Source organism: Canis aureus, chromosome 25, assembly GCF_053574225.1.
Source record: "Canis aureus isolate CA01 chromosome 25, VMU_Caureus_v.1.0, whole genome shotgun sequence".
NCBI classification, from domain to species: Eukaryota; Metazoa; Chordata; class Mammalia; order Carnivora; family Canidae; genus Canis; species Canis aureus.
Genome location: NC_135635.1, coordinates 42,213,715 through 42,234,487, shown reverse-complemented (window position 1 = coordinate 42,234,487; position 20,773 = coordinate 42,213,715). Strand labels below are relative to the sequence as shown.

At 44.4% G+C, this 20,773-nt stretch overlaps 1 protein-coding gene across 6 annotated transcripts in view; it reads right to left on the bottom strand.

The window, feature by feature from the left end:
• Positions 1–20,773, bottom strand: part of CRACR2A (calcium release activated channel regulator 2A) — a 138,570-nt gene that overhangs the window by 70,816 nt on the left and 46,981 nt on the right. For all 6 annotated transcript variants that reach the window (XR_013364428.1, XM_077871414.1, XM_077871412.1 and 3 more), the window contains 3 exons: positions 13,955–14,190; positions 5,213–5,324; positions 3,699–3,882 (listed from right to left, as the gene is read on the bottom strand). Coding sequence is in view for 5 of the 6 variants with exons in the window: in XM_077871414.1 (XP_077727540.1) it covers positions 3,699–3,882; positions 5,213–5,324; positions 13,955–14,155 (497 nt within the window). In the remaining variant the exon portion in view is untranslated. The remainder of the gene's footprint in view (positions 1–3,698; positions 3,883–5,212; positions 5,325–13,954; positions 14,191–20,773) is intronic.

Sequence of the window (20,773 nt, the reverse complement as noted above, 5' to 3'; positions counted from 1 at the left end):
GACAGCCAGCACATCTCGATCATGCAGTGATCTAGCAGTGGCTAGCATTTACTGAGTGCTTGCTATATGCTAGGTACTCCATGCATATCAGCTTATTTGACCATCACGGTAAACTAGGAGGCTGGTGCTCTACTTCCCCCAGAAGAGGGTGAAGTGAGCTGTCTCAGAGCACTCAGCTGGTAAATGACAGAGTCAAGAGTCAAATTTGGGGCCATCTGGCTCCTGTGTTGGCCTCCTTAAACTTGCACTCCACTGCTTCCACCTCTCTGGTTTTTCCTGACAGGCTGGTGGTGCTGAGCATGCCCAGCCATGTGCTGGAAGCATCTAAGAATGTCAGGAAGAAGGGAGGAGGACAGGAGCATAGTGCATGTGAGGACGAATGCCATGGAACTAAAACAGGGAGCTTGTTGCCCCAGGAAGGACAGTCCTCGCAGCTGAGAGGTACAGACATGCCATCTGATGGATGGCAGAAAGCAATTGCCACTGTGGGGGCCAGAAGAGAATATGCAGCACCCCACTGGGGCCCCATGGCACTGGGAAAACCTGATAAGTGAAAGGAAGGGAAGACACAAATCTGCGAGATGTATGCACACAAATGGAATGACAAATGGAAAGCTTTCACAGGCATGCAGAGAGACAAAGACACAGAGTGACAAGCCCAGAGCCTCCCTCCTGCCAGCCTCACCCCTGGCCAACAGGTACAATGAGCAGGTGTGTACATAGACACATAGGGCCACACAGTTCAGTGACAGAAAGAAGGAGACAGCGGCATACACTGTGGACCATGCTATCCCTCTCTGGAGAAACCCCAAAATCTCTCCATCCTACAGAGCCAGAGAGCAGTCTGATCTGCAACCCATGAAATTCTAAAACCACGATGATCTGAGGGTAGCTACAACCAGGAACCCTTAGGATAAAGAATAAAATCCTTTGTTCTTGTGTTACAAGTACTAGATGGGAGCAACCTTCCTCTGAAATGGCATCTAACAGTGCCATGTTAGCAATGGGCCTGGGCACGCAGAGGACTCTTTGCGCCCAGCAGAGGGAGGCCCACTGAGACATAAACCTACTTCTGACTAGTTAGCAGATCATCCATCCATCGTCCCTCCCACTTTTCCTCCCTTGCAGTCCTCCAACTCATCTGGACCCCACATCCACCCGTCACCCAATGAGTACTTCTTATCTGTTAGAACCCAGGGCTGATATGACATGAGGTGATCTGGGAAACAAGGGAAGGAAAGTAGGGTCCTCCCTTGTTTCCAGAATGAGTTCCTTTCCCCCACATGGAACATGCTATGGTGGCCCACTTTACTGTACCGTAGATACGATGGAGATGGTATAGGGGGTTGAGATACACAGATCCCAGAGACATATGACGATGGCCTCTCATCATTGGGACAGGCGGCCCCCTTCATGAAGTAAATGCATTATAAAATCAAGGTCCACCTTGCTAGCTTTGGTCTGTCTGTTCATATCTGCCATGTTCTTGCTGGAGGAGCCAATTGGCTAGAGCCTCCAGTGAGATTTGCAGACCCACCTGACCCTCTTCCAAAGCTCATTGAATCCCTTCATCATGGATGTATCACCTCCCCCCAGATTTCTGAAGAAGGGACAAACCCATCAATTCTTGATAAAAAATAAGTGAAGCCCCATACACTGTCAAATCACTCAGCCAATCAGACCACTGGGAAAAGCTGGGAGTTTGGACGTCCAGTCTACTGTTTCTGCTCCTCGTAGAAGGGTGTAAGGGGTGCAGGACTAGATGGGATTCTGGGATTTCAGTTGACTCATCTGCCTACTTCCAGAACAACATACAAGCTATTCTGGGGAGTGGTTCCTTCAAAGACCTCCAAAGTCTTCACAGCCTCCTTTATGTCCTTATCTGGGGCCCCATGGTCTTGCCATTCCTCTCATGCTGCAACAACAGCCACTGCCTTCCGTTTAGCTTCCATGGGGATGGAGAGTGCTGGCTGCCATCTTCTGCATATCAATTTCTGTGACCACTCCTGAAACCTTCCCTAGAGCCTTTTCTTCCCCAGAATGCCTCATGCTGCCTCAGTTCTCCACAAGCCTCTACAGAGGCCCTCAGAAGAACATTGGGTGAACTCTGTTTTGAGAGCCTTTGCAAGGAAGCGGGGGGCTGCCCCAGAAAGGAGGGATGGATGGAGAGGTGCCTCTCTATCCTGACAGTGCTATGGATCACCCATACGGGCCCTCCTCCCACTCCTCCAGGAGGAGGCTTCACGGGGTCACTGGCATGGTCACTATGCTCTGGCCTCTTGTCCTTGGAGAAGCTGAGTCGGGTCTCTGACTAACACACTTCCCACCCACCTGCCCTCATCCACACCCTGCAGATCTGCCCCTGCCCCACCCCTTCCAGGCCTGCAGTGGGGTTGCCCTGCTGTCACCACTGCCCCTGGGAGCAAGTGCACTGCCCATCCAGAGCCTCTCACCAGGCTCTCTCCCAGGCCTTTGCCTGTCTTTTCTTGTCTGGCCACAGGTTTTGGCCAGCCTTTCTCAACTCTGACGTAGTCTATCAAATAGTTTGCTCAAAAATCTGCAGAGCTACGGACTGATGCTTTGGCCTGCGTGTTGTGTGGAGGCCCCTCCTTTCCTGCTACTTCTTCATCATTCTCAACCACAGAGCTTGGGTTACTTTTCTTCCCAGGCTCGGGACACATCAGCTCCAATCATTAGGCCATTCCCACTCCTGAAACATACACCCAACCCAAGACCAAGAGGCCCAGAAGCAGAAAGGCAAAATGCAATGGGAAAAGGGAGAAGATCACAGTATTCCATGTTTTTAAGCTACTGGTTTCCCCCAGCTACCACACCACTTTTTATCTTATTTTATCCTATTTTTGTTTCATTTCATTTCATCTTAAATGTCAGATCCATTTTGAAAAAAAAAATGGGGGTATTATGTTTTATTTGAAGTTCCAGCTATCTGAAATTTTCAGCTGAATCACTGATTATCCAAGTGGTGGGCTGGAAAGAAACTGATTAATTTCCCACCTCAGCTTCCTGATGGGTTTGGTTTGGCTCAGGGATGCAGTGTGCAAATGCAACCACATGAGGTGCCTTTGCCAGGAGCACGCCGCTGTGGAGCTGGCCAGGATGCCCTGCAGCCCCCCAGGGTTGACTCTGGGGGAGGTGGAAATGCTGGTGAGGTGGCAGTGACAGGGAGCCCATAGCAAAATGGCCTGAGAACCCATCCAGGCCTGGTGCAGCCGTCTGCGACAGCTGTCCTCACGGAGCCGAGGACTGTGCTGATACCGTCAGGTAGGAGTGAGGAGAGGCATAGCCGGGTTTCCCCCTGAGAAAAATGCAAAAAGCATGGATGCCTGGGTGGCTCAGTAGTTGAATGTCTGCCTTTGGCTTAGGGCATGATCCTGGCATCCCAGAATTGAGTCCCACATCGGGTTCCTCCCAGGGAGCCTGTTTCTCCCTCTGCCTGTCTCTGCCTCTGTCTCTGTGCCTCTTGTGATTAAATCAATAAAATCTTAAAAAAAGAAAAGAAAAATACAAGAAACAGAGACAAGTGTCTGCCAAGGGCAGGCTGGACAGAGCAAGTCTCCTAACTGGCAGCCCAGAACCTGGGGCGTGGCTGAGCACTAACAAACACTAATGTTGCACGGGTCAGATGAAGCAGTGGCTCCCAGGCTGGGCTCCATCCCCCAGTCCCTGTCACCACTTACTCTTCCAAAACCCTCGAGGCTCCAAGTTTGTCCATCAGTGTTTGGAACTGGGTCTCCTCATCGTCATCCATGTGGCCCACATGCTCTTCCCCTCTGGACTGGTACACCTTCTCTTCCTGCAGCGGGGCCACCTGTTCCCCTGAATCTTCCTGACCTGGCTTGTTCTGGCTGAAGAAGAAGTGACCTGGGGGGACACACAGCACCCGGATCTGAATTCAGCGAGCAATACTCACCCAGGAAGACCTTCTCATTCTTAGTTGCCAGGAATCGTGTGAGGCTCATCCGAAAGAAGAAAAGGGCAACCCCCCTACGGCAAGCATTCCTGGACACTATCTCCTGGGTTTGGGGGCTCTCCCACTTCCACAAGATGCTGAGAGACCTGGGAAAGGTGGAATGGGTGACGGTACGATGGTGCCTTTGTGGTTCCTAGACCTTAAAATCTGGCTTTGAGCTCATCTCTTCACTGATTTCCTCTCTGGACAAGAGGCTTCCCTCCATCGACCTCCAAGCCTGACTGCGCTCCGAAGCATAAGCTAGTCATTCCCACCACTGGGATCACCGTGCTTCACGTTCACTAGCGATTAACAATTTTGGGTGCACTTTCTCCATACAGACTGCCTGTAATGTACAGCAATCTGTCTTATGCTCTCAAGGCAGTATAAGCTCCTAGAGGTCAGGAAAGGCCTCAACTACTTCCAAACAAACTATATGGCACTTTGTTTGAGGCAGATGTGTGATAAAACTTGCCCACTGACCAGTACCTGCTCTGATCAATACCTGATCGCTCTCTGATCTGTTGGTGTATCAGGTTTCTTTATCTCGTTTATGAATCTCTGGTCTCTTTCCTCCTGGGTACCTTGAGAAGGACTGGTCTATTCAAACCCTCTAGAAAGTCCTCTGACAGTGGGTTCCCCTCCATCTGGAAAACTCAGCCAGGGGATCCCTGGGTGGCGCAGCAGTTTAGCACCTGCCTTTGGCCTGGGGCGCGATCCTGGAGACCCGGGATTGAATCCCATGTCGGGCTCCCGGGGCATGGAGCCTGCTTCTCCCTCTGCCTGTGTCTCTGCCTCTCTCTCTCTCTGTGACTATCATAAATAAATAAAAATTAAAAAAAAAAAAAAAACTCAGCCAGACCCAGGTTGAAATGAACCATTTCAGCCACCCCACTTTGTTGCACACTGGTAACATGGAAAGAAAATGAGATAGAGAGGCTGGAAATCTCATCTCGGCTCCCCCTTTTGTGACTAGGCTTCTACCTGAGTTTCCCTGCATTCCCCTTACCCCTCTCAGGTGGGAGGGGACCTGGTCATGACAGTGTTGTGGTACTGAGAGAACAATGGTGTGAACAGCTGCCATGGACACAGAATGAGGCCCAAATAATCCAAAGCTTAGAAGTTTCCGGAGAGCAGGGAAGCTTGTGCTACACAAACCCACAGATCTGGTGGGAGAGGTGTGCCCTTCCATAGCTTTAGGTAGATGCATGCCCTGGGGCCCTGGCACCCATCAGAACTTACTAAATCCAGTGGTGAACTCCTCTGGTGTCAGGAAGCCATTGCCGTCAGCATCCAGGGCATCGAATACATCCTCCAATTCCTCCAGGCTGAGAGGCAATTCCTCATGGAGCCTCTGAAAACAATCCAGACTGCACTGGTTAACACTCAGCTCAGCAGAGCTTCCTGCCAAAAATGTCTAGAGCTGGCCCTGTCCCACAAAATATCCCTTTACCATGCTTCTCCTCCTTTGAATGTTACAACATCGATGATTTACCAGGTGCCTACTGATGTGCTAGGCAACTTTCTAGGTGATTGACAAACAAATAAATATTTATCAATATATTTATAAATATGCGTACTTGTATTTAATTCTCATGACAATCCTTTAGGTGGGCATTATTATCACCACTTTCTACAGGAAGTATGAGGTTAAAGTTCCTTGCCCGAAGGTCACCTAGCCAGTAAAGAACCACACCAGGAGTCAAATCCAGGCCTGACTCCAAAGCTGGCCCTCTTCATAACCATAAAGAATGGAAACTGTGCAGGACTGAATCCTGTTGTGGGCTATAAGCTACATGACGTTCCGTTGTCAAGTTAAATGAGATAGCAAACATAAATAACTTGGCCCAGGGCCCGGCCCAGGGAAAGCATTCAATAAAAGGTAGTAGGGAGGCAGAGAAAGAGAGTGGGACAGACAGACAGACAGAGCGATCCACTGACCTACCAAGTGATCAGCAAGTGAATGACAAATGGCCAGGTTTCGCCCAGTCCTCCCTGTCTCTGCAAGCCCCATCCTCTGCCATGCTACCTCCCCTGCTAAGACACAGGTATGGGTCACACTCGGAAGCCTCCTTTCATGGAGCCACTCATGTCCCTGGGTCTCAGCACATTTGTCAATTTCTGTGGACACACATTTTGATCCTTTGGCCCTGAGGGGATGGTAGATAAGCTCCCTTCTTTTGTGTAAGTGACCTACACCCATCACTTCAGGCTATGTCCCCTCCTTCTGCTTCCTATTGGCTCTCAACTCATTCCTGAAAAGATGTTAACTGCCATGTGCTTAAGGTATCAATCCTCCAAGAGCATTTGTGTTCTAAAGGGGAACTGGACAGGGTGGTGCACAAGGCAGCTTTAAATAAACGTTGAACCTAAATCCAGACCTGACTAGGGACCATGCAGGATGCAGGATAGGAGGGGAGGGACCAGCTGCTGTTGGGATAAGGAGAAAGTGGCTAAGTTCCTGACACTTCCCTCTGGCCTTCTGCCTCATGTGCAGTGGCCCCAGGTCAAGGCTGATCAGCATAGTTGAAGCAAGTGTTCTCTTCTGCCCTAATAATCTAAGTCCCCACACAAGGACTCCCCAGGGGAGTTCATTACAGCCCAGCTGATCTTCCTCCCTGTTACCCAAGAGACAGCTGCACAAGATTGCCAGCATCCAAGTAACTGACAGCTGAAGACAAGGAGCACAGGGTTGTAGGAGAAAGGTACATACCCATCTGAACAATGAAAACGAGCCAGCAGGTGTGAAAGCCCACAACATGACTTGCAAGAACACTTGGCTTGATCTTATGGCTTGATCCTATGGCTGATAAGTCATAAAGTTTAATTTGGCAGGTAGTGCATTAAGGGAGACTGTGATGCATTACAAAGTGGAAAAGATAGGATGCTGTGGAAGCCATTTAGAAGAACTGAATTAAATATGAATGAGTTTTTTAGAAAGGAAGGGAGTGAGAGTGTGTGCAAAGCATCTAGAAGTACATGTGCTTAGCATACAGCAGAATCTCTGGCTTATCAACAATCCTTAAACCAGCTGTCTCAAAAGCCACAGTATGAAAATGAGGGAGGTGGGGTGAGGAGTGAGTCAATTTTGCAAGGAGGAAGTTTATTAGCTCCGCTGGAAACCAAAGGCATCAAATGGGATGTAGAGGGAAAACCCAAGTGACTCTGGTCTGTTCCTCTGGGTGATCCTCCCTCTTCCCTCCCCACTGTCAGCCTAGGACTGTTGGATCTGACCTGAGATATGCCTCACACAGTGCTGGAGCTAGAGATGGGCTGCCAGGGGGCTGCAGAGGTTGGTGGGACCCTCAATCTGCCTTTCACCCAAACCATCCAGCATATGGGTACCTCTTCTATTGTTAGCGTGAATCTCGAAAAGCTGTCATACCCCGCCCTGAGGCTCCATTCCTGAATCTAACACAAGTCCCTCCATCACCTAACCCCAGCCTCTCTGGTCTACGACTCAAGCTGGTTTCTTCTTTTTGTTGTCAGTGAACCTGGGACAAGTGATCTTAGATCCTCCCAGGAGTTCTTACTCTTCCTGTCCCAGCAAATTAGTACCAAGTTCTCCTTTAGCCTTCTCTGTACCACACCAGATTCTTTAACTTCTCTTTGTTTGCCCTATTTGAAAAATCCTTTATTCTTAATAACCATAATCACTTCTTGTTTATCTTTGTTCTCAGGTCCTGCAAAGCCATGTAAAATCATTTCATTCTGGCCTTGTCCCCTGAGCACCTGGTACTGTCTACATTTTCAATTCACTGAGGTAAGCAGAGCGAAGGGGGACAAGACTATTCATTGCACTGATCAGATAGCCTGCAAGGCTCCAGATTTGCCTAAAGTCACAGTGGAGACCAGTGCTGGGATTAAAGAGCTGATTTCCCATTCAGGACTTCAGCTACAGTCAAATGGTCCTCTGCCATGTTCTTTCTAGAAATCCCTATTGGGCATTACCATTCCGCACCTACCCATCTACCACCAAAAGTTTCTTTTACCAGCAGCACCACGTACTAGCCTTCTAGAGAGCCTGTTTCACTTGTACATAGTGGTTCATTTCCATCTGGAAGGGCAGGCAGGGAAGGAGGAGAAATGGAAAGTGAGCTCACCCTATTCATGCTGCCATGCCCCATGCCCAAGCAGCTCTGTAAAACTCCACCACTCCATGAAAGCCTGCCTCCCACCACTGCCATCAAGTTAGCTCTGAATTCCTGCCTCACTCAGGTTCTGCAGCCCCCTGGGGTAGGCCAGGCTATGTAGATCCCCTAAACACATTTCCTTCTTTTATTAGCCTCACATCAGCTTGTATTTTATATACTGATAAATGCAATTAGTTTTTGAATGTCTGGTCCTTCAGTGGACTGGAAGCTCTGAGACAGGGATCCTGTTCATTTTCACTAACTATCGTGTTCCCAGATAGCTTAGTGATGACCGATATGAAGTATTCAGACACTTGTTGAATGAATGAATGAATGAATGAATGAGTGTCCAAGAATGATGGCAGGAGAGCCTGAACTCCTATTTAAGGGGCATTGGTCTGGATCTCTCATGCTCCTGATCCTGACCAGCACTCCTGCTGATGCTCTGCAAGGTCTTACAGACTGGACATTTTCCAGGACGTGGAACAGGAAGCAATCCTGCAGCAGCAGTGCTGAGGCCTGGGACTCCCAGAACCATGAAAAATGCTGTCTTCTGCTATGCACCAGCCAGACCCCTCTACCTTCCTGGTCACTAGCCCAGTAACATGCCTTATGCTGCTGAAAGTGAATGGGTGCACAACTTCAAACATATCCAAAGAAAACTCATTAAAGAGAAAACCAAAAGAGATCCAGCTTTACAGTCAGAATTAAAGTCTCCCTCCTCTGGGGGCTTCAACAGCATCCTATTGAGACCTCTATTCCAGCACCAGCTACTGTCTTCCCATGCCATAGCTCAGCCATATCAAACACCTTCAGGGTGAGAATTCAAGGTCTGAGAGGTGAGATCTATACCTTTATTCTGCTTTATGATTTCACGTGCTTGGTTCGGGCTGTTTGGTATAGCCTAGGGTTTCTTAACCTCTGCACTACTGAAATCTTAGAATAGTTAATTCTTTGTTGGGGGAGGGAGGGAAGCTGACCTGTGCATTATAGGGTATGAGCAGAAGATGCCAGTAGCACCTCCCTCTCTAGTACTTTCAATCGAAAATGTTTCCAGACATCACCAAATGTCCTCCAAGAAGTGAAACTGCCCCACTCATGTCGAGTGGACACAAACAACAACAACACTGGCTGGATAGGAGCGGAAGACTCCTTCTTCAGCATGAGTGTCTTTTCCTTATCTCCAAGGAAGTACAGATGACTTGCACTTAAAATCAAAGAATGATGGTTTAGCGGTTATGGAAAACAGTATTGTGGTTCTTCAAAAAATTAGAAGTAGAATTACCATATGATCCAGCAATTCCACTTCTGGATATCTACCCAAAAAAATTGAAAGTAGAGACTCAAAGAGTCTTTCACACCCCTGTTCGCAGCAGCATTATTCTCACTTGAGGGTGTGAAGCAGCCCAGGTGTCCATTGATGGATGAATGGATGAACAATGTGTAGTATATAGGTACAATGAAATATTATCTAACCTCATAAAGGAAGGAAATTCTGACACCTGCTACAACATGGATAAACCTTGAAGACATTATGCCATGTGAAATAAGCCAGTCATCAAGGGGCAGATACTGTGTGGTCCCACTTACATGAGGAATTTAGAGCAGTCAAATTCATAGAGACAGAAGAAAGTAGAATGGTTGTTGCCAGAGGCTGCAGGCAGGAGGCAATGGGAGTTAGCATTTAATGGGTACAGAGTTTCCATTCTGGAAGTTGCTAACGGTTCTAGAGATGATGATGGTGATGGTTGCATAACAGTATGAATGTGCTTAATACCATTGAGCTACAGCAAATGGTTAAGACGGTAAATTTTATGTTATGTGTATTTTGCCACAATTTAAAAAATCACAGTGTGGAGTACATCAGGCTGAGATAAGACATGGGACACAATTCCCCATCTCCCACTCCCAACACACACACACACACACACACACACACACACATACACACACACACACACAAGTATATTTATGGAGGGATATCCAAGTCCTGGCCTCAGAGCCAAGTGCTCTACATTCATACACTCATTCAATTCTCTTCTAACGCTGGGAGGTAGCATAAATAATTCACAGATGAGGAACTATGGCCTAGAGGGCTTAAGAGCCACACAAATTCATATGCTACTAAATTGCAGACTCAGGGTTAAAACTCAGTTCAATTTGCTATAAAAATCCTAGAAAGTCTTTTTGTTAACCTAAGCCAAGAATCATCTAACTTTTTCTGTAAAGGGCTAGATAACACATATTTTTAGGCTGTGCAGGTCACTTGGTCTTTGTCAGCTATTCACTGGAGAACAGAAACTGCCATGGACACTTTGTAAATGAATGAGCACAGCTGTGTTCCAATAAAACTTTACTTTGTACAAGGAGGCACTATTTGGTTGGTTTGCCAGCAACTCCCAGATGATTCTTAACAGTTTGGCTAGTCGAGGAACTCTAGGCAGTGTTGGGAGATAGACACTTGGCATTGGCAGGTAATCATTTCACTCTGAAAAATCAAGGAAACAGGGTTTTTGAGGCTCTAGGTTTCTTCAGAGAGATCTCCTGCCCAAACTGACCCCATCTCCCTCTCTGGACTGAAGGAGTCCCTTCATGACTTATTCTAGCCCAGCTTCTTGAATCTCTCTGTCCCTTGGAGGCAGGATTGACTTCCAGTCACAGCCCTCAGCCCCATGACTCTGTTTGTCTAAGGGGCTGTACCAGACCTCACCCCACAAAGCAGTCTTCACCCCAATTCTGCCTGGATTGATCCCCATGAAACCCAGAGATTCCTTGTGGAGGAGAGAGTGTAGACCCTGTTCCTTTCCTTCTGTGGTCCCTGCTCTCTCAGAGTGGGCTGGCTCCATACTGCTGGGGCTCAGGTGCTGTGGCCATCTCCCCTGCCTCTCTGATAAATACAAAATCCATCTGGCCCTCTGCAAATGCTTTTTGGTCATTCAGGAGCAAGAAGAACAAGAGCACCAGGGGAGGAGCTTCACTCTCTCTGTGTCATTCTTTTTTCAAAAGGACAGCAAGCCCTGCATGGCTCGTTCCAACTCTGCTTCTCCACTCACCTCTTCCAGCCTCTACGTTGGCCCTCCCATCTGACTCACGGCCTCTCCTTCCTTAAGGGGTGTGCTTCAAAGGGCCTTCCTTCATGGCCAAATTTGTGTGTGTGTATATGTGTGTGTGTGTTTGTGTGTGTGCACAATCTGAATGCTTCTGCTTTCAGTTTCCATGAGGCTGAGCTAGGAGCTAGAGGTGAATAAGGTGTTGGCAGCCAGGTCCAGCGAGCTGACCACCAACCGAAGTGGGGTGATCTCCTGGCAAAGCAGCTAAAGCTACAGCTGTCTCCCCATTTAAACTAACAACAAAATAGATCCTCATAGACCAGCTCCTACTTATCGAGTGTTTACTTAGAGGTAGGCCCATGCCTTGGTCTCCATATATATTTTCTCACATCCCTCTGAAATAGATATGATCATTGTCATTTTACTGATGCTCAGAGAGATTGAGGGATTTGACCAAGGCTGAACAGCAAGTTAATACAAAAACAGATTTAAATCCAAGCTCCTCGAACTTTTATTTGCACTTAATCCTACATTGTCTAGATACTTCAGCATTTCCCAAGGGCAGATAACTCTCCTCACTCAGATGCACAGCCTCCTATGTTATCACCACATTAACCCAAGTAAAGAGCTCACCAAGAACTGTGAAAGGTGAACCCAAAGGGCACCTGGGGTTTCCACAGAAAGCCCAAGGTTGACTATATGTTGGTTAGTGGTCTCCACATAGTATTTTTCCAGCCCGTCTTGCCCCAGACAGGACCAGGGAAAGCAGCAAGAGACAGCAGTGCTTTTGATGGTACTCTCTCAGCCTGAAGAATGGAAAATTTGAAATGCTTCACTGTCCACAGGTACACAGAAGCTTCAGGGGAAAATGGAGCTGGTAGAAATGAATGCTAAGGATGTGCAAGCATCTGCCAGGTAGGATGCCTATCCCCTTCTCCGCATGCCAGGGTCAGGAGCAAGAACTGAGGAGAAATGTAGCTGAGTTGGTATCTCTGGAACTCAATGGTTAGGACTTCCACCCATGCCAAATACAAATGATGTCTAACAATCTAGACTTTATACCTTAGTCACCATGCCTCTTCCTCCCTTCATTAAAGAGTGGGCTACAGTGAGGGTTAATTGGGACAGATACAGAGTGGAAGTGCTGACTTGCACCATGCATGTGGCCAACAGGTGACCCTCTCAGTAAATGTGAATTCCATTTTCTTTCCAGAAGGGAAAATCAAAAGTTAAGCGTGCCATTAAAACACCATGACCAACCACCACTCCCACAAACCTTTGAAGGATAATTATGAAGTTCATAGACAGGGTAGATCAAAGATTTCCTCAAAGCACACTGAGTCTAGCCTGCCATGGGGAGGGAGACTTGGGAAATGAGTGCTGGTGCCAGAAATGTATTGGGTGATCAACTGCTGAAAACAAGGGTGTTCGGAGCTCACTTGTGGTGAAGCTGGCCCCATCCTCCAGTACTTTGCCCTCAATTTGCAGCTACTGTACAGTGGAAGAGCTTTAGGAACACCTGAAGCCTGAAAACACCATCCTGTGAGGCCAGGGAGAGAAAGACCCACTGCCTTTCACCCAGGTCACAAGGCTCATCTCTTCATAGCTCCCATGTGTGAGCCCATCTGGGGCTGGTGCCCATGAGGGTCTATATTCCACTGCTCAACTTTAGTGTATTCCAAAAACCTAAATGTAAAAAAAGAAAACGTGACCATTATAAGACTTCCTTTCCAACAGCATCTTGACAAAGCAAATGATGAAAGGACTGGAGGCAGGGTTGCTTTAAGCATGGTCTGATTGAGGATGCATTTTATTTATTCATATCAGATGAAATCATGACTAGCATTAGGGATGTTAGTAAGATACTGAGAGGAAGTTTTTGACACTCATGGCGGAAAGGCACTAGACCAGGGGTGGCAAAGTGACGCCCCTGGGCTATAAATCAGACCCATCACCTGTTTTTTATGGCCAGTGAACTAAGAATGTCTTTTACACTTTTATTATTTTTTATTCAAGTAAAATTAATATACCATATTAGTTTCAAGTGTACAGTATAATGTTAAATGGTTGGAAAAAAGGCAGAAGAAGAATATTTGGTGACACGCAACAATCATGTAAAATTCAAATTTCAGTGTCCACAAATAAAGTTTTATTGGAACAGAGTTTTATTGTTTACATGTTGCCTGGGGCAACACGATGCTGAGTGGTCATGGTGGTGCACACGACCCACAGAACCTAAAATCCTTATTCTCTGGCCGTTTACAGAGAGTTTGCTGAGCTCTGCACCAAGCAATTGTGCGCACTGGGTTTCTGAAGTATCTCTCTTGGGACATATTTACAAGAAGTTGAGTGAGGTTGAGTGTGAGAGCTAGGGACAGATAAGGAGCTCTAGAAGCACCTTTCTCTCTGGTCCTTGCACCTGCCACTGTGCCTGCTCTGAAGGCACACATAGCACCCTGGCCTAGCTCAAGGCTTTGCTGTGAAGCAACATGCTGGTGCCTCCCACTTTGTTTCAGAAGGTTCTCTGCCATGTCTTACCCAAGTTCCTTATGTTGCTGTCGCCATTTTCTGCAGTCCTGGGAGTTACTGAGTCAGAGAAGGGAAATAATCTCTGAGTGTGACAGCAAGCAAAAGCCAGAATAGGAATGAACCCAGGAGATCTGGCTCCCAGTAGAGTTTGGGCTGACACTTCCTTCCAGGGAAGAGTAGATAGCATTTTCTTCTGCCCCCACTGGGGCAACCCCTAACCCAAGCCAGGAAGACCCATACCATTTGGCATACCGGGTGGGTAGGCCTCTTACCTGCATGTCCTTCCTGGCGATGAAGCCCTTGCCTTCTGTGTCACAGGTCTGAAAGAATTCCTGTGCCTTGCTCAGCATGGACAGCTCCTGGGTCTCCTTGCATTCCAAATTGTCCTGGGGACCCATGCAGGCCCCACTCTCCTTTGGACCCTGGCCAGATCTCTGGGGTCTAGAGACCACTCTCCTGTCAAGGGTAGCCATCCCAGTTTGTCAATTTCTTCAAGTCTTTGCAGAATCTAGACACAGAAGATGAGAGAGACAAGTGGGTATGTGTGGATGGAGTGAGGTATGTCCAGCCTCTCTTAGCAACCACCTCTTCATTAGCAGAAGCTCAGGGCAAGGGTAAATGGGCCGTGATCAGCTAGCCCATCAAAGAAGGAAGAGGGGGAAGAAGAAAAGAGACATTTCCAGATTGAAAGGAGGTGGGTAGAGGAAGCCTGAAAACAATGTCTCCCCATTCAAACTAACAACAAAATAGATCCTCATAGACCAGCTCCTACTTATCGAGTGTTTACTTAGAGGTAGGCCCATGCCTTGGTCTCCATATATATTTTCTCACATCCCTCTGAAATAGATATGATCATTGTCATTTTACTGATGCTCAGAGAGATTGAGGGATTTGACCAAGGCTGAACAGCAAGTTAATACAAAAACAGATTTAAATCCAAGCTCCTTGAACTTTTATTTGTACTTAATCCTACATTGTCTAGATACTTCAGCATTTCCCAAGGGCAGATAACTCTCCTCACTCAGATGCACAGCCTCCTATGTTATCACCACATTAACCCAAGTAAAGAGCTCACCAAGAACTGTGAGAGTCAACAAGTTCTTGGTGAGCTCTTTACTTATGCAGCAGACCTTTGCAGGGGGGCCCATGAGCATGCAGATGAAAGTTGATGAATGGGAGTTCGCCAGGGCCTCAAGGAGCTTCCTGTCCTACTGGACTTGCCAGGCCTAGTTTGGTGACACCCAAAGCTGTCTCCAGCCAACACAGAATCCCATATTATATACCCTGATCTGACTTTAAAGCCTCTCAAGGGGTTTTTTTCAAAGGGTGCATTGTGATGTGATGCTATGAAGGTTTGTAGAAACCCGCCTCTCGTCTGGACTCTGCTACTTCAATGACCATGAACCAGTCAGTACCTGCCTGTCTGATCTTGGTTTCCTCATCTGTATAATGACAAGACTGGACCTATTTGTCTTTTTTTTTAAGATTTTATTTATTTGAAAGAGAGAGTGAGTATGAGCAGGAGGGAGCGGCAGAGGGAGAGAGAAAAGCAGACTCCCCACTGAGTAGAGAGCCCAATGACTCAGGACTTGATCCCAGGACCCTGAGATCACAACCCGAGTCAAAGATAGACACTTAGCCAGCTGAATCACCCAGACAGCCCCAGACCTATTTGTCTTTAAGGTCCCTTCTACCTCTGTTTGTAAGTCTATGAAATTTCAACAGAATAAATTGTTATTAATAAAAATTGGGTTAATGTGATGAAAGGAAATATCAATATCCCTGAGTTTTCTATCTGAAGACTTTTTGGAAATAGGCTTGGTCCACATTTGCAGTATATGATAGCATTTGAATGTTAAAATACAGATACACATTGTAAATGCATTTGGGGGGAAATCAGGAAATGAAGTTCTAAATCATATCTCCTGTGCCTTTGTCAGAAAAAAAGGTGGAAAATCACTGTATAGCAGGTGGATTTGTCTGATTATCAGAGCCCAGGGCACTGGCTCAGTTATACTGTAAATCCAAAGTAATCTATAGTTTCAGTCAACATTTTCCACCTACCAAATGTGTCAAGAGCTGGAATACTATTCCTGGCTTTAGGAATGCACTCTGTGTAACAAAGCCTGGGCAACGTAGAGCAGACTTCACCTTCTGCCTCCACTTGGGCTGGACGATGGGCTCCCATCTGCCACCTCTGACCAGCCCCTTCCTCAGGAATTGTTTCTCTTTGTCCCTATTATATAGTGTGAAGTGGGCATCACCTAATCATAGACAGATTTAACATTTCTATTCTGTCTTGCCCAGAAGGAACTAAATGCCTTAGTTATAAGTCCCAAGAGAGGAGGGCCATTTCTGGGCAGCCTTATGATGTGCATTGCCCAGAATATCTATGTGCAACTCTGAGCTTACGAAGGGCTTTTGGATAATAACAGTGGTAACATCTAAGCTTCTGCAAATGCACAGCATGAGCAGAACAGTCTATATCTTTCTGCTACCTAGTCAGGACTGTCTCAAGGTGTCTGTCATCCAGCAGCCCCTGCCCCATTCCTACTTGCTGTTCCCAGAAGACTCTACTAACAACATCTGACATTCCTTGAGGGTTTCCTCTTGCCAGCCCTCTGACATACTTTATTCTGATAGAACCTGGTATCCCTCTACTAGGTAAGGATGACTAGGATTTCCATCTCACAGATAAGGAAACTGTGTTTGGGAAAGGTTAAGGGACTTAGATCAAGGTCTAGTAGAGTTAGAGATCTTAGGTACTATACCACATGGCCTTCTATCATGGGCCCCAGCTATGGACTTGCTCTTAATGGTCTACTTATCCCCAACAGATAATAACCTAAGTCCACCACCCAGAGGCATAGTCATCATTTTAACATTTATCATTCATTCATTCATTCATTCATTCATTCATTTATTCACTCATTTACTCATCTACTGATTACCCTGTTGCAGGCTCTGAGCTAACACTGAAAAATGCAAACATGAATAAGACATGGTCCCCGCTGTTAATGAGTGATGCTCAAATGGTGGGGTTTCAGTCATGGTAACTCACAGTAAAGGAAGATATTTGGGGTTAGGTCTGTCCTCCATATCCTTCAAAAGAGACTACAGAGCAATCAGCTACTATCGACCACTTATGTGAGCTGAAGTGAGCCATTCTGGGCATGGCAATTCGTAAAGACAATCTGCCAGTTCTAAGTCTGACTTTCTCTGGCTCTCTGCCTTCCCTGACCCATTTCACAGGTGATGCATGGCATGAGATAGCTAATAGTTCTAAGGCAGCCAGCTATGAGCAACTATTAGAAAGGCACCATGTCTTATTTGATTTTAATCCCCGTTCCTAGCCAAGAATATGGTATATAATAGGCGCTCACTGGTTGTCTGCTGAATAAAGGAAAACCAATTTTTTTGGCTGAATTCTTTGCAGGGAGGCCAAGAATTTGTATTTCAGTCAGATAGTTCTATATCTGGATTTTTATCTCATAAAGAATAAGTTCAGACTTCCATTTCCAGAAAAGATGGAGTAACAGAGACTGAACTTACTTTCCAACTGAAATAACTTTAAAAAAATCCAAACAAAATATACTTTAAAAAAATTCTTTCTAAAACACTAGACATCAGGCAACACAGGACAGTGATTCTTCAGTAGAGCTGGGACTAGGGTGACTTAAATGAAGCTCCAAAAGTGCAAAACTAAAGGAGGCATTTACTCTCAGGTACTAGCCTTGTACTTGTACAACTCTGAAAGTGAGTGTCTTCTTAAGGGTGAGATGCCTAAGATACAATACTTAAAGAGAAATCCATTCTTAAAACTGCATTTAAAGGGAAATCCATTCTGAAAACTTAAATTTTTGTACCCTAAGGACTTACCCACCTCATTCTAGCCCAAAACTTGTTCCTAACAAGTGGAAAACAAACAAAAGGAGCCCTATTATTGCCTAAAGAGTTTTAAGGCCATGACACAGGAAGGGAATATCCAGGCAGAGCCTGGCAGACTCTCCAAGTTGAAAAAACCCAACTATATGCTGCTTACAAGAAGTAGAGTTTAAACATTATGACACAAATAAGTTAAAAGCAAAAGGCTGGAAAAATATACACCATATTAATACTAGCCAAGAGAAAACTGCATATTAATATCAGGCAGAGTCTATTCTAGAACAAAGAATATATTAATGAGAATAAAGAAAGTAATTCACAATGATAATCAATTCATTAATAAGATAATAATAATCCTAAATACTTATGCACCTGATAACAGGGCTTTAAAATGCATGAAGCAGACGGAATGAGCGCTGGGTGTTATACTATATGTTGGCAAATCGAACTCCAATAAACAATAAATAAATAATAAAATGCATGAAACAAAAACTGATAGAATTGCAAGGAGAAATAGACAAATCCACATTCATATTCAAAGATTTCAATTTCATTCTATCAATAAGTAATAAAACATGTAGAATGAAATCAGTAAAGATACCGAAGTGAACAATGCTGTCAACCATCTTGACCTAATTGACATTTATAGAGTACTTTACCCAACAAAAGGTAAATATACTTTCTTTTCAATGCACATGGAATATTTACATGAGGGTCCATATTCTGGTCCATAAAGCAAGTTTTAATAAATATTAAAGGATTCAAAGTCATATAAAGTACATACTTAAACCACAGAGAAGTATGTGAACAAAACAATAATAGAAAGACCTCTGGAATATCCCCAAATAGGTGAAAACTACATAACATACTTCTAAATAACTCATAGGTCACAGAAGAAATGGAAAGGGAAATGAAAAAGTATTTTGAATTAAGTGAAAATAAAAGCACAATATATCAAATTTGGTAGTGTATTGCCAATGTAGTACTTAGGGGAAAAATATCTAGACACATATATTAGAAGAGAAGAAAGATCTCAAACCTATGGCTTCAGCTTCTATCTTAAGAAACTAGAAAGAGAAAAGTAAATTAAAACCAAAGTAAGGAGAAAAAAATAAGAGTCTGATCAGAAATCAATGAAATAGGGGATCTCTGGGTGGCTCAGCGGTTTAGTGCCTGCCTTTGGCCCGGGGCGTGATCCTGGAGTCCCGGGATCGAGTCCCACGTCGGGTTCCCGGCATGGAGCCTGCTTCTCCCTCTGCCTGTGTCTCTGCCTCTCTCTCTCTCTCTCTGTCTCTCTCTCTTTCTATCACAAATAAATAAATAAACCTTTAAAAAAAGAGAAATCAATGAAATAGAAAACAGAAAAGCAATAGAGAAAATTAACAAAAATAAAAGCTCATTCTTTAAGAGGATCAATAACGAGAGAAGAGACTATAATATCAGAAATTTGAGAGGTGATACATTACAAAATATATTGACACTAAAAGGCTAACAAGAAAATGTTATGAACAGTTCTATGCCAATAAATTTGACAATTTAGATGAGATGGACAAATTCCCTGAGAATCACTAAACACCCAAGCTTACTCAAGAGGAAATAGGTAAAATGAGTAACATGATTAAGGAAAGTGAACTGACAGTGACAACCCTTCCTACAGGAAAACTTAAGGCCCAGATGGCTATATTGATGAACAATACAAATATTTAAAGAAAAACAAATACTAATTCTATGCAAACTCTCTAGAAAATAGAAAAAATATAAAATACCTTCTAACATATTCTGTGAGGCCAGAATGACCTTATACCAAAACTGGACAAAGACATTAAAGAAAAGAAAAATACAGGCCAATATCCCTCATGAACATAGATGCAAAAATTCTTTAGGAAATTTTAACAGATTGAATTCAATACCATATATAAAAAATGAATATATCCTGACCAAGCAGAGTTCTATCCTGGAAATGAGAAAATGTTTACATTTGAAAATCAACAATGTAATTCACTATATTAACAGATTAAAAGTGATAAGCCTTATGATCATCTCAGTAGACACACACACACAAAAAATTGACAAAACCCAACATCAATTCCTGATGAGAACTTTCAGAACGCCAGGAATAAGAAAGAGTGTGCTCAACCTGAAACAGGACATCTACAAAAAAACCCAATAGCTGGTATCATACTTAATGGTAAAAAAGCCAGATGCTTTCCCCCTATGATCAAGAAAAAGACAAGAATGTCTATCTACTCTGAACGCTTCTATCTAAAGTTGTGTTGGAGATTCTAGCCAGTTCACTGAGGCAAGAAAAGAAAAGAAATAAAAAACATCCAAATTGGACATGGAAAAAGATAAAATCATCTTAAACCCCAGATGACATGATTGTCTATGTAGAAATTCTGATGAAATTCACGAAAAGCTACTAGAACTAATAAGTGAGTTTGACAAGGTTAAGAGATACAAGTTTTCTCTATAAAAATCAATTGTATTTCTGTACAGCAGCAACAAAAACCTAAAACTGAAATAAAAAGACCATTTACAATGGCATCGAAACTATGAAATACTTAGAGACATAGCTGACAAAAATGTGTAATATCTGTATACAGAAAGCTTCAAAATATTGATGAGGGAAATTAAAGAAGACCAAAATAGGTGGGTAGATATTCATGTTCATGGTTTGGAAGACTCAGAACTATTAAGATGTCATTTCTAGCTTAAATTCATCTCTAGATTCATCTCAATCTCAATCAAAATCCCAGCAGGATTTTTTGTAGAAATTGACAAGCCAATCTAAAATTCATATTGAAATGCAAAGGACCTAGAATAGCCAAAACAATTTTGAAAAAGAAGAACAATATTGTAAGACTAACACTATCTGATTTCAAAACTTATTATAAATCTATAGTAATAAAGGCACTGACTGTGGTACTGGCACAGAGACTAAAAAGAAAAAAAAAAGATAAATGGAACAAAATAGAGAATAGAGAATCCAGAAATAGACCCACATATATAACTGATTTTTGACAAGAATGCAAAGGCAACACAGTGGAGAAAGAATAATCTTTTCAGCAAATGGAACTGGAATAATTGGATATCCATTTGCAAAAAAAAAAAAAAAAAAAAGAATCTCAGTGCGTACTTTATGTCACATACAAAAGTTGGTTCAAAATGGATCATAGACCTAAACGTAATGACTAAAAATACAAAAC